The sequence below is a fragment of the Pomacea canaliculata genome, linkage group LG6 (genome assembly GCF_003073045.1).
Source record: "Pomacea canaliculata isolate SZHN2017 linkage group LG6, ASM307304v1, whole genome shotgun sequence".
NCBI lineage: Eukaryota > Metazoa > Mollusca > Gastropoda > Architaenioglossa > Ampullariidae > Pomacea > Pomacea canaliculata.
In genome coordinates, this window is record NC_037595.1 from 15,476,577 (window position 1) to 15,490,673 (window position 14,097).

At 37.6% G+C, this 14,097-nt stretch overlaps 1 protein-coding gene across 2 annotated transcripts in view; it reads left to right on the forward strand.

Annotated features, from left to right (window-relative positions):
* The first annotated feature begins 11,759 nt into the window (after positions 1 to 11,759).
* Positions 11,760 to 14,097, forward strand: part of LOC112565583 (glutamine-dependent NAD(+) synthetase-like) — a 38,114-nt gene continuing 35,776 nt past the window's right edge. Inside the window, exons 1-2 of one of the 2 annotated variants that reach the window (XM_025241113.1) lie at positions 11,760 to 11,923; positions 13,525 to 13,585. In XM_025241113.1, the coding sequence (XP_025096898.1) occupies positions 11,839 to 11,923; positions 13,525 to 13,585 (146 nt within the window). In that variant the 5' untranslated portion in view covers positions 11,760 to 11,838. Of the gene's footprint in view, positions 11,924 to 12,375; positions 12,501 to 13,524; positions 13,586 to 14,097 lie in introns of those variants that run through there. The other variant, XM_025241114.1, reaches the window with a different exon arrangement.

The window sequence follows — 14,097 nt, forward strand, 5'->3', positions numbered from 1 at the left end:
CCAGGGATGGGAGTTCTCCGTCCGGGGGACGGATTTCCGTCCTGAGAAAAAATCTCAGGACGGAACTGGGACGGAAAGTAAAATTCAAAATTTTCACTGATTACGAAGGACCAGGGACTATGAATAAAAAAGCGAAAATTTCTCGTATCGTGAACGATACCATACGCTAGTGGTAATAGGCAGAGGCGGCGTTAGGACCACGCGGGGCCTGGGGCCGACCATCCACGCGGGGTCGGGCTAATGGAGTACGTGTATCAATATATTGATATGATGCCCGAAGCACTGATTTATATCCTGTTAGATAGGCTGGATTAATTTCGCGAAATAACGCATGAATTTAGTGTTTTAATTGTTTGTAACCTTTCCCACCGTCTGTGACAGTACCGGTTTTTTCTTAAAGCGAAATAATATGGTGACGACAACTTAATAAACTGCTTGTTATTATTGTCGGGTTTAATGTGAGGACATGGGTTCAATAATTTGCTTCATTAGAACTTAGAAGCGTTTTCTGATCATCAATTTTTTTGTCACAACTTGTTTAACACAGCTAGCAATAAGTCAGAAAGATGACCTCGGGTAAGGTAACCAGACGTTTCGGGAGCGAAAGCGGGACGCGTGCCGATGACGGTGTCGTCACCGACAAAGAACGCCGATAAATAGGGGGAGGGGGGTACTTTCCTTTGACTTTACCGAGTATAGTGATGCTTTCAACGGCAGATCTGTCCACGCCACTACAGTATTCCATTTAAAATAGAAAACCGGTGTTTAAAATTTAAATTAAAATATTCCTGCCTTATCTCCCGCTCAGCCAACTTTGCGGACGTGCAGGTGAGGCGCTGTATAAATTATTGTGCCAATAATGGTCCGGCACCTTCGTCATCTTGCGGGCTGTTGCTCCCAAACCTTATTTCATAGACCGTGAATCTCCTTGTAAAGTTTCAGTCATTGCAAGATTGTGTCATACAATTTTTCACAAGGATTTCGTGAATTTTGCTGTCAAAGTTGCACTTCACAATAAAAGTCCTTTCAGTGTTTTCCACCTTTAACTGTCTTTTCACTGGCGATGTTCGTATCGTCCCCGACATAAGTTTAGTCACTGATCCGTACTCAAGAAAACGATTACTGGAAGCGAATAAAATGCCGGGCAGCGGAACCTTTAATATTATGGATGACATTGTTGAAAAAGACAGAACCAACCTTACACCTAAAAATGTTGAAGCCATTGGGTTTATTAAGTATGATTTAAGGGCCAGAGGACTGAGAGCCATACAGATGGTCCCCAGTAACCAAATGATAAAAAAATGTGATTTCTGCACATGCATCATATACAGTGCATTTGGAAAGAGAGGCTCATCTGGCTAAAAAAACCAAACAAAACAGGACACTGTTTGCCAGAATGCTGTCCAAAAAAGGACGTTGGAGGACTGCATCAGCTTCCAGCCTACTAAGAAGCAGCAGTTACCTCATCCAGCAACTGAGCCATCAACACAGACAGCTAAGAGACCAACAGAAACCACACAGCCTGCCAACATAGTACAGTCAAATCTCCCTACTATGCCACCTACCGGGACCGAGCAAAAGTGGCATAGTAGCGAGAGTGGCATAATACGGAGGGTTTGTAAAAACGGCTTTATTTGCTCAAGTTACCCGTCAGTCCAAAGCTCTCAAGAATAGTCGGCTGGCGCTAGCTGTCTCCTCTCATTCTCCCCCTCACCTCTTCATCCTCCACCCCTCCAACCACATCCGCACACCTGCATCCTGTCGCTAGTCGACCCCCTCCTGCTCTCCCTCTGTCACGTGACTGTCACCCGGCCAGCGACCTACCCCCATCGCCACCCTCCACCCTCCCTGTGTGTGTGCTATGTTCCTTCCACCTAACTGTAGTGTCCTACACTACCATAGAGTATAGTAATCGAGCACTGCGCGGAATTTCACAACTTGTGCCTTAACAATCACACAAAAGTGGCATAGTAGCGAGAGTAGGTGGTGGCATAGTAAATTTTTTTTTTACATTGAATTTATAGTCGGGACCGAGCAAAAGTGGCATAATACCGAGAGTGGCATAGTAGTGGGGTGGCATAGTAGGGAGATTTGACTGTAACTGGACAAATTGGCATTTTGACAAATACCCCGAAAAGCCTGCTCCCAGAATGTCAGGGAGACCAATGCAAACATCAATCACTGGATTTAAAAAAAAATAAGAAGTGTTAGGTTTTGGTGGGTATTGGATTTTTTACTTGTTTTTATTTGCCTTATCAAAATTAAATGTTGATAAGACAAAAGAGATAGGCATTGAGTTTAGGAAAATAAAATTTTGTTTCATTGTGTACCTCTTGAGACAGTTAACTCCTTTAGGTACGTAGGCTCTGTTTTGATTGCAGGCTAAAATGGGATGTAAACATGATCAGCATGTGTACCTTCAATAGCTGAATAGTTTTTCAGTCAGCACAGCAACATTGAGCTGTTTTTATCAGTCATTCATTGAAAGTCTTTCACTTTTTCCTTCATATGCTGGTTTTACAGTTTTCTGTCCATGATATGAAACAGTTTGAACCATACTGTCCATATTTTTCTAAGATAATTGGTGTTAAGCACAGAAATTTGGATTCCTTTTTATGATCAGCAAATTGTCAGAAAAGTTTTACAGCATTTTGTCCATACCAGAACATGTCCTAGCAGGAGAATTTGTTATATTGAGTTCAGGCAGGCAAACATACTATGCCTATATGCAAAAGCAATAGGGACTTGAAATGGTTTACAACCTCTGCAGTCCACATGCTCAACCACAGATTATAGATTAATTGTCAGTTGTATGTGTGCATGGGTGTGTGATATAGGTGTACCTTAAGAATGTTTTATATATAACAATGCATGTTCTTACAATGCACCACTCGCCTAATATTGTAACTAGCAGTTTTTTTAAACTTTTGTAACAGAACACACTTCCCAAGTTATAATTGCCCATTAGGGTTAATAAAGTTGGACATTTGTCATTGTTAACTACTAAAGACATTGTATGACATATGTGTGTTATGTATGTGAAAAACGTGAAACGCGTATGCAACCATGTGTCATATAACGTTATATGCATATGCTCTAGTACTACATGGCTCTTGAAAAATCTTCAGTCCCAGGAAAATTTCTGGCTCCCACCCATGAACAAGCATATGACCATGCCAGAAAGTGTTTTCAAGTAGAGTGAATGTGACTGCTATACTTGTAATGTGGGAAAGCAATAATTAACCCGCTTTAACATGAATTTGTGCCAGTCACAGGAAGTGCGCCACACACTACTCGCTGAAGGTTATAGAAAATAGTAATTAAGTAACGAATATGCGGAATAACGATAGTTGTATATCTGGGCATGACTGTCTTAATGTTATAGTCTACACATGCATAGACGTACGTTTACGTTCTTTAACGAACTTGTTTTACTGGACTGCTGGCAGTTCTAAAGTCTTTTCAAAACGAGGCCTGATGGTTATGATGAAGAATGCCCAAGAGTTTCACAATGAGAGTCAAATCATAGATAACACCAGGCCTGTGCTTAGCCCGTGCGGGGCCCAAGGCATAGGGCATGTGTGGGGCCCTCGACGCCACGGTTTTAGTTGAGATCTAAACACATTTTTTCCATTGGAACCTATTTACCATATTCAAAAGCGCGGTGCCCATGACAGCTATCAAAAGCCCAAAGGGCAGCTAGGCAGATGCCTTGTCTGCCTACCCGTAAGCACGGCCTTGGATAATAAAATTCATAATGCTTTATTTATTGCAGAGGCCCCAGCAGCAAAGGAATATTGGCTACAGGTGGGACACATGTCTTGAGTATCCGGGGGCCATGTGGCAAAATGGCGTCCGACCCATAGCGAAAGTGAAACCGGGCCGTAACAACGGGGTCATGTCGGTTTTACCTGTGAAACAAGCGTGGGACGCTTCTCTCCCCCTTGTGACCGCTAGTCAACCCTGATGGCTCATGGGTACGTCCCATCTTTTTCTTTTTATATATCCCACTATTTATATCTTCAGATTATTGGTATTTTTAGGGATTTCGGCATATCCTGATTTACATATTTCTAAATCAAGACATGCCAAAATTCCTAAAAAATACCAATATCAAATGGATTAATAATTTGTGTATTTTGCAATAATTATATATATATAACAAGCAGCAAAAGAGTGCACAAAAGTGCAAAATGTTATAAAAAAACAAACATGATTTGTCATTTATTGGCGTTTATTGAGGTAAAATAAGGATAAAAAGCAAACTAAAAAAATTTTTTTTAATATAAAATTTTTTTTAAAGCATTGTCTCATTTGTATACATAAACAATTTATCATTTATCAAGGTAAAAATATTATCACAAATAAGGATAAAAAGCAAACTAATAAAAAAATAATGTTAAAAATATACAATTTTTTTTAAAGCATTGTCTCATTTGTATACATAAACTATTTATCATTTATCAAGGTAAAAATGTTATCATAAATAAGGATAAAAAGCAAACTGATAAAAAAAAAATAATTTTAAAAATATATAAATTTTTTTTAAAGCATTGTCTGTTTGCATACATAAAAGATGTTTCCTCTTGATATATTAATGCAACATTCGTTATTTAATTATAAGTTGTAGAACGATGCAAAACCATGTATCCATTGACAAAACAATTAAAATTAAATTGCAGTTTCCTTAACACTAATTACATTTTCCCAAAGAAAAGGTTCAAAGATCTATGACAATATATCAAATGATAAGTATGAACTGAATTGCTGTCAAAAAAGAGTGATGCTTTAATAGACATTTCTAAAAATAAATCAAAGTCATGAAATTAACTATAAAAGGTTCTAGGTTGGATTGCAGCTTATGGTATTAACTACAATCTTTTAAAACAGATTAAAATTTTAAATTGCACCTTTATCACTAAGAAAAGGAAACCATCAAACACATGTTTGAAACACAATTATGTTCAAGAATTTTAGAAGGTATTAGAAAAGAACTGTAAACATATAAATGATTCTGAATTTACCACAACACATCTCTTATTGGATCGGGTGAAAAATATCCTCATTGATAAATTAATGGGTTAGAGTAAATAATAATCACAGCACAGTTTTTATAATTATATAAATCCAGATTTAGTATATGCAGGTTTATGTACAAGAATTTTACAACTGTAGGTAGAAAAGTTGCACAGCTTTACTTGTCCTCCTTCCCAGAACAATTAACTGACGTATAGGCTGTGCTCAGCCCTTTCCCTTCTGCCATTCTCTTGATCCCTAGCACCAGCTAACCAAGTTGATGCATGCAAGTCAGCATCCGTAGCTTCAGGATAACTTTTTCTTGCATCTAAAAATAGAACAAATATAAGAATATGAGGTCTGCATAAAAAAGTAATCACTTAATTGTAGGTTACTGACCCTAAAATCCAGAATATAATGTGAAACAAAAAGAGGTACAAGCAAATTATACTGATATGTAAAGTGGCATAAAAATTTAAAGCGTTATAAACAGAAAGGAACTACAAGTGGAACTGCATTTGAATTTCAGTTAGAATTTCTATAGGCAGAAAAACTCTGGAAATTCTAATTTCAAAAACAATCCCAATACATGGGAACTGTAAAGATGTCTATAAACTGTCATTTTAATTCCTTTCTACACAGTGTTAACCAGCTGATTAAAGGACTACAGTCACTAGAAATTGCGTAAACATGTGTCCTTATTTTATTTTGGCAATGTAATTCAATCACAATAAAAATGAGGTAGGGACAGTTCTCCAGGCCTGATTTATCTTCCTGTCATGTTTTTTTTTTTTTATGACTCATGAAAATTCTTGTCTGCACCTAGCAGAGTCAAAGGTTAAGGTTCATAACTAAAAGATAAAGAAACAATCCAAACAGTCCTATTTTATGACAGGCATGTATTAATGTACCGTATACACAACACACACAGTCAAATATTTAAATCCTTACCCTGAACTGTTTGTAAAATGAAGGGGTGGTTCTTGAGTCCCATTGAAGTTGTAAGATCAGGCCAACTCAGTTGAAAATAGCACAGATAGAATGCCCCTCACTACATGCTTTAATGTGAAGCCCGACGCATCACCGAATGGCATTCCTGAAAACAGACAAAAATAAATACACATCATTTAAAAAAAAATTGCAGTGGGCAACATTATAATACCTGTTATGACAACTAGTATTTAAAGAAACCCCCCCCCCCCAAAAAAGAAAGACAGCAACAATTCAGGAAGTTTCATACAACCAAGCAAAAGTGGGTACATAAAATTTACTATCTGCTCTAATCAATGCCACCATAACAATGCCTTTATTACTTTTTAGTACTGCAAACATGTCATTAGTTTTATACAATGAATGGTATGGTATGGAAACCTTTAAAGGGAATCAGATAAAAAGATTTGACTCCTCCTACTAACAAATCAGAATAAAGCACATACCAAGCATGTCCTTTTTATGGGTCTGTCTTCATATCTCCCTCAAGACTCTCTACATCTTCTGCTGATTGTTAAGGGAGACTGGAACCCTCTGGCAGATTTCCCGTGTCATTTGCCTTTCCTGTTCTTGTTCCTCCATCCATGTAAACATCCTTTTAAGGTTGTTTGTATCATTCTTCATCTCTTCCAGAAGAGACAGTTGTTGCATCCCAACTTTCTCTAGTTTAGTTCTAACCTAAGAACACAATAGCAGAAAACATGTAAAATACTGATCTTGCTAGCTTTGCTATAGTTCACAATGCCTGGAAAATACCAATTAATTTTGGTTACTCTTTACCATTTGTCATATCTATTTGATATGTGATCCATATTTGTTTCAAATTTTTTCACTATGGCAAAAGGCTGGATTTTCCGCTTCCAGTTTAACTCATAAAAGCACTGTTCATAACTCTTGGCCAAGGGTAAGAAGAAAAAAAAGCTAAAATGATTATAAACAAAATGGCTTTAAATTACCTTCCAAGGGTTATGGGTCTTTATGCTGGCAGGCTGAAAACCAGACAATGGAATCGGAAGGCGCTGGGGTGTGAAGGCAAAGGTGAAACAGTCCTTTTTGAAAGCTGCTACTTGGGGACACCTTGAGATGGTGCCAACACCACTAGTGGCAAAGAGTATGGCAATGGTGGTGGACATTGCTGCATAACTGAATGGTCAGCATATAGTGATTCCTCGGCATCCTTCTCTCCTTCGCTGTTAGCTGTGCATCCCTGTGTCAAATGAATACATTTGCATAAACTTTTTTCAGCTTAGTACATTTAAAACTGTCAGCTGCTGATAGGTTTGTTAAAATTTTTTTAAAGAACATTTTATTGTTATTGTACAAAACTTGTTTATCACTGTATGCTATTTTACCAGAAAGAGGACACAGCCTTGTGTCCGTACATGATGTCCACCAAAAAAAATTCCCTAAAATTAAGCAGAGGAAATGAAAACAGACCGAAATCTCATCGGAGTTATCCGTATCCTTTTTGGTTGAGTGGGAGCATTTTTGTCATCACTCTCCACCTCCGACATTTTTGTCCCTGCAGATTCAGCTAGATTCTTGGTAGTTACCTGCATGGAAATAAATATAGAAGGCAAATAAGATTCACAAATCAGATCAAAAGTATAATAATAACACACTCTTATAGTGCAGCATCACAACAAAAGCTACACTATCTGTGGTGTAATGACTGTGTTCAAACAGTTCAGGTATATTATCTTTTTCTCCTTCCTTAAATCTGCAGCACACAATAACATAGAAGTCATTTTGACCATTAATGGTCACATGCTTCATAAATTTTCTTTCTGCACAAGGATTATGAATATTATGAATCAAAAAGTAAATTGCACTTACTTAATGACTTGTGCAGGAGAACTGGAAGCATAGGACATGAGGAATCAGCTTATAGCTCTAATTATATGAAGCTTGCATCTGTTCAATAGATTGTAGTGGGAAGTTGCACACCCTGTGACCACTTTCATCTTAAATGCCAGCAGCCAGCTAATCTAGAATAACAGTAAAATAAATTATTGACCATTATGCAGTTATTGATTTGTTGTTGAAAAAAGACCATTAAAGTTGTCTGAAATGATACTTCCAGTCACAATCAGTTGTCAATGGCTATCTATAAGTTTTTTTTTTTGGTTCACCACTGGGAACACAATCCTTATGCTGCTCTTTGAACAAATATTCTAATTAGCTGCTGCAGTGGAAAGTTTGGTGTTTGAAAAAGTCGTTTAAGCTAGCCTAAAAAGTTATAAAATTGAGAGCAGAGTAAGAGTCCAAAGGACCAAATCTGTCAACATATATCAGCAATATGTGACAAAGCAAGTACATTTACACACCAAAAATCCTTTACCATACAAACACTGCTTTCTTGAACAAATAAACATGAAAGGTTAGAGCCTAATAATCAGCATAGTTCACACACAGCCCAGGACTTGCAAGACAAAAAAAAAACAAACCCACAATAATAAGAGAAAAAAATATTATACTGCCCGAAGAAACCTGGCATTTTAACGCTATCGTCCACCAGTAAACAGACGGAACTGTCGAAGCTCTGTTACGTTCCACTTTCGTAATCGCAATTTGAGGAAATTCTGACAGCTCCAAATTCTCTCATTGCTACGGCTAAAGAATATCAAATGCAAGCGTTCAGAACTGCTGAGCACCGATTTCTTACTCTGTCTGGAAAACTTGTGCATTTATAGCGTTAATGTGTACTCTTAATCTTTTTTCTCTTAGAATGATATTTCTGCATTAAATTTGGACATTTCTGTAGTTTTAAAAATCTCAATAACTATGTTAATATAGAGTATAAAAAATTATACGTACTGTTATCGAAGGCGTCGAACACATGTATCAGTATAGAAATTGACCGCTTGAGAAGCTTTTCTGTTTAGGGAAAAGTGTAGACTCACACATTTGAAAATGGCGGCTTTGCCTGCACGCATGTGGTCGTATGTAGCACGCCATGGCGAAAAGTCATTGCCATTGTTAGGGGTCACGACCCTATAATGTGGGCATGATCTCCCACACTCTGGTTTCGCCTCGGCGAGCGTGGTAGCTTGGCTTATGTGCGCATGCGCTGACAGCGCCATGCACGGACGAGTCAAGCATTGCGATAGACTGACCCCCTGTATCACAGTCGGATCAAGACAAACTTGGTGGACCCCTTGAGCTTATGGTTTCCGATGCTGCTAGGGGGGCCATTCGGGGCAGCTGGATACAAAAGCACATCACAATACTACAGCCTATCCATATCCGCCAAACAGACTCATGCATTCATGATTCAGACAGCTGCATTCATTCGCACACAGTCATATTCAGAAGTCGCACGGTCGAAAAAAAAAGAAGTATGACAGCTAAATTCAGTCTGTTGGTTCTCCATGCGAGTATTTAGAGTCAGCGGCCTGATGCCTGATTGGGGTTGGGACAATACGACAGGACATGCCTGTCATCATAAAGGATTTTAGACACTTTCAGATGTGTCTGCCTGTTGTACAGAGTCTGAAGAGCTCTCTTAGCTGTCCCAATAACTTTGGGAACAGGTGGATACAACACCGATGTAAATTGTTGTTGTCCTTCGCCGATAAACTATTGTAAAAACAGATAAATGAGAAGGGAGGACATCACGCTCTGTGTGTGTGATGATCTATAAATGAGCTGAGGAAATAGCTGGGAGACAGAGAAAGGCTTCAATCATTTGTCAATTCAATCAATGAAAACTAAAATTTTAGATACACAACAACTAGATTTCAGAAAAATGGTTGTAAATTTCTGTACTAGGACTTCATCCCGCAGGTTCATATTATAAAGAGCTTGCAAATGTGACAATATCAATGGGGTTGCTTGTCTTTTGTAAGTGCTGGCACTTTTACAGCATGCAGGTCTGGCATTCTTTTTCCAGATATGTGCTTAAAATAATAAGAAAGCAAAATTTACTGACCAAGGCCTACTCCACAGCCACGGGTCCAGGTACACTAAACCCATCTGCCTCTCTCTAATCAGGTCTAGCTAAAGGTTCACAATTAATGCTTCCTACTTGCACTTCCAGAACCTTCCAAAATCGCATTCCAGTTCAAACACTTGAAGCATGTGCTGCACAACTCACGTTATTGTTTAATTCTGACCTTGACACAAGACATGGAGAGAGATTACAGGCAGTAATCAACCCCACTCCCACCCCTCCTGTCTGGTCATGGCCTTCCCTTCGTAGCTGATGTAACCATTAAAATAGGTCCAGTAGCCATGCAGTATAGCCGCGGGTGGACAATTCAAGGCGGGCTATTACGCACGCAGCAGGCGTGAGAAAGGGACAGTCTAGCTGTTCGATCCCTACCCTCTGCAAAAACAAAGACATAACTTAATTAGTATACAATAGCATGCAGAATTTTAAGAGAATATAACATAAGGGATTGTGAGAAAATGACGGACTTCGACAAACTTAATCTCATATAGCTTTGTATTTAGTACATTTTGTTTTGATTTCGAAGTATATGATTACAAAAATATAAAACTGTTTCTTCTGCTTTGCATTGAATATACTGCAGGTTGTCTAATTGTTGCTTTCGTCGAATGCACCAAGACGTACACGAACGTTTTGTAATCGCCGCGCCACTTTCAGTGAGGAAACAGACGACAAATTTCGAGCATATGGCTCAATAAATTAATTTCATAGATTTGAACTTCGAAGTTAATTATTAATAGTACACAAATATGAGAAATATGTGTGTGTGTGCCTTAATTGCCCTTAGCTTGAGTTTTAAACTTCTTGACTATGGATAATTTGAAGCCATATATCATGCTGTCCATGTTTCGTTCTTGTTTGTATTATAGGTGTGTGCATGAGTATATGCGCTTTATAAAGTTTGCGTTTATTATTTTTATAAGCTATATATATAGTTTTAAATGTAATTTATCAAATTACCAATGTAAAAAAAAGTAGATTTACTTTCGGATAAGCTAGACGAATATATATATAATAGTTATAGATGTACCATTTATAAAACCACACATACACAAATCTTGTCTAAAGATGAAATTAGTACGTGAAGGTGAAAACTGGTATCTATTTTGTTCTGGTACCGTTGATCAATAAAGAAACTTAAATTGTGATTTTTCCCTTGCTATCATTTATAGTTACTGATCGATCGATCGACTTTAATTCCTTAATTATAATTGCGTCCATATATACCTGCCCCCTTTACAGATGTTTGATTAAGTAATGCATGGTTCGTGGAATAACACTGGCCGGTTGATCTCCCTATTATCATTAAGACCCCTCTTAGTTAAATCCTGATTTTTGTGGATTTTAGCAAGTCTTCATAGTATAACTTATGAACATGAAACATAAGAACATAAAACGATCAAGGAGCTACCAAAACATCTGATCCATATATGATACCCCGAGCAACCCACACCAAGAAGGCATACAAGAAAAATAGTCCTGTTTAATTTGATGAGGATCTGAGAAACGGTGGATTTTCGCATAAGTATCACTGAGCCACTATATAATATGTGTGTGCATCATTTATAAAATAGACTTAAATATTTTGTGAAAATCGACACATTCTCGACATTTCACACGGCATATTTTTTTGACTGAGGGATGTGGTTGGAAAAAATGGTTACATTCTTCACACACACACAACACAAACAAATTAATTTAAAAGGAGAAAGAGTACGGGGAAACAGATATTATATCAGATAACGGATTGATAGTTGCGAGACGCTGAATTAATTGTTTCGCACGAGAAGTCGATTGAGAATTTTACTGCATCACACACATATTGGGCAAGCCCAAAGAAAAATGGCAAGTTTGTGAGCGTACTTCTTTCTGAAGCAGACATGGGACGGAAAGTGATTGTGGCTGTTTGCTCCCTAAATCAGTGGGCTTTAGACTTTTCAGAGAATAGCCGAAGAATTATTGAAAGTGAGTAATTTTAAAATTTACATTCAAAGTTTTGCCATCTGTGGTGGTAATTTGGATGTGTATCAGTGTTGATATACTATGTGATGTAGCTAACAACAGTGAGAAAGTTATGCCAGTAGTTTTAATACAACGATTAGAAAATACTGTATCTATGTCGTACAATAAACTAACGTGTGCAGTTTTAGTTTTCTCTGTCTGAAGGGACACGTCTGTTGATCTTTATTTTATAATGGCTGCATTCCTTGAGTCGAGTAGATCAAATATGAATAATTGCAAGATTTTTAATTCTTTAATGTAGAATAATGCCTGTGAAGAATATAAGATTTTTCAACCACATGTTATGAATAGAGAAGAAGATTCTTTCCGTTATCATGCTTAATTTTATATGTGAAACAACGTTTATTTGTAAGAGAGGTCAGGAATCGGAGATTCCCGTTGAGAACATTAAAAAACTGGAACTCAAAACGTAGCGAGGGAAAGTCGTTTTGGGGCAACAGGGAACATCAAGGACAAGTGTCCCGTTTCCAAAGTTATAAGTGGGTGTACAGACCCCGTAGACGTTGTTTTACATCAGAAGGTGTAGTTTGGCCTGCGGAAACGACTTACTCTCGCTTGTCTCGATCTTTGTTATCTTCAATAACACTCGAACTGCTCAAAAACTTAGTACAGTATTTTCATTCCAGACTACAGGGAGAGTGAAGTGGAATAGCCTTCCTCTCCATCTTAAGCAATTGAACTCCCTGAAGTGTTTTCGACGCCATATATAATGTAGGCCTGAACCCTAAAACATTATAGATACTTCCCCTGGACCCTTAATTTGTAGATATCTGTTTTAATTACTGCTTATGTACATGTTCACCTTCCACTCTCATAATATCTTGTTATGCTTATTACCACTTTTCTTTAGTATTAAGATTATTCTTACCCTATAAAGGGCGAAGGCTAAATGTAAAAAAGTATGTCTTTGTTACTTTACCTTTTGGTAATAAAAACTTGTCATTGTCAAATAACTATGATCCCTGGAGGCTGTGTGTGTGTGTGGAGGGGGGTGTTGGAGAAGCACAGTCTGGTAATTAATAATCATATTATTGAGTTAAATAATCCTCAAGGCAATGATAGCCAGTTCTAACTACTTCTACTTTTATTGCATCATTTCATGTGATGTCATCAAAACATTAGTGGAGGACCTTCCCCTCAGTTTGCTTATCTGTTACCAAACTGACACTTACGTCTTAAGTGCTTTCTCTCCCTACAATCAATAAAGTACACTTGTTATGCACCTAAGGAATGTTGCAATACAAATATATGCTTAATGTATATATTTTTTCCTACTAAGAAACAAAAATAGAAGTGCGGCTTTACTCCATCCGCATGAATTCATTGTACATATATACAGAAAGAAAAGCACATTTGGTTTGACTCATGTAAACAAGCTCAAATATCACCACTTGCTAGTCTTGCGCTTGAAAACATCTGTCAATGTTGCCCTTAAAATTTAAAGCTTAGTAGAAACAGTTTTACTGACATATCCAAAATGTTGTATTTTATCTTGCATGTATAACAGCTAAGCATGTAATTGTAATATTTTATCAAATTTGCAGGTGTACGCATTGCTAAAGAGAAAGGTGCAAGTGTTCGTAGTGGACCAGAGCTTGAAATAAGGTAATCTGTTTTCAGTTTTTTTTATTCAGAATGATGCTACCCTATTAGCTGTTAAAGCAATTCTTGTTTGTGCAATACCAGTAGTAATACTAGTAAACATATTATTTAAACAAAACAAAAAAAAAAATTACACCAGGTGGCTTCCTACTGTCTTTTAATTGTTTATAGAAAAGAACAAAGACCATAGAAAATCAAGAATAATTGACTCTTTGCTGCTTATTGAAGAGATCTGAAGTTCTTTCTTGTTCCTAATCACCCCTATATGAAGCATAGGGCTGCAACTACACCATGCCATCGGACCCCGTTCTGGGCGTCCCTTTCCAGTTGGGGATCTTAAGTTGTAAAGAGCCAAAGTTGGTTATAAGCTGGCTTGGATATGTCATGGCTTCATTTGTAGTGTCCTTCCCTGCCTGCATAATTAACATGCAGTCTACTCTCCATTTAGATGCCTTTGCTACTTGGCAAACCACACTGCCCTGCTCTTTCCAAAACTTTGCACCAAATGGTTTGAA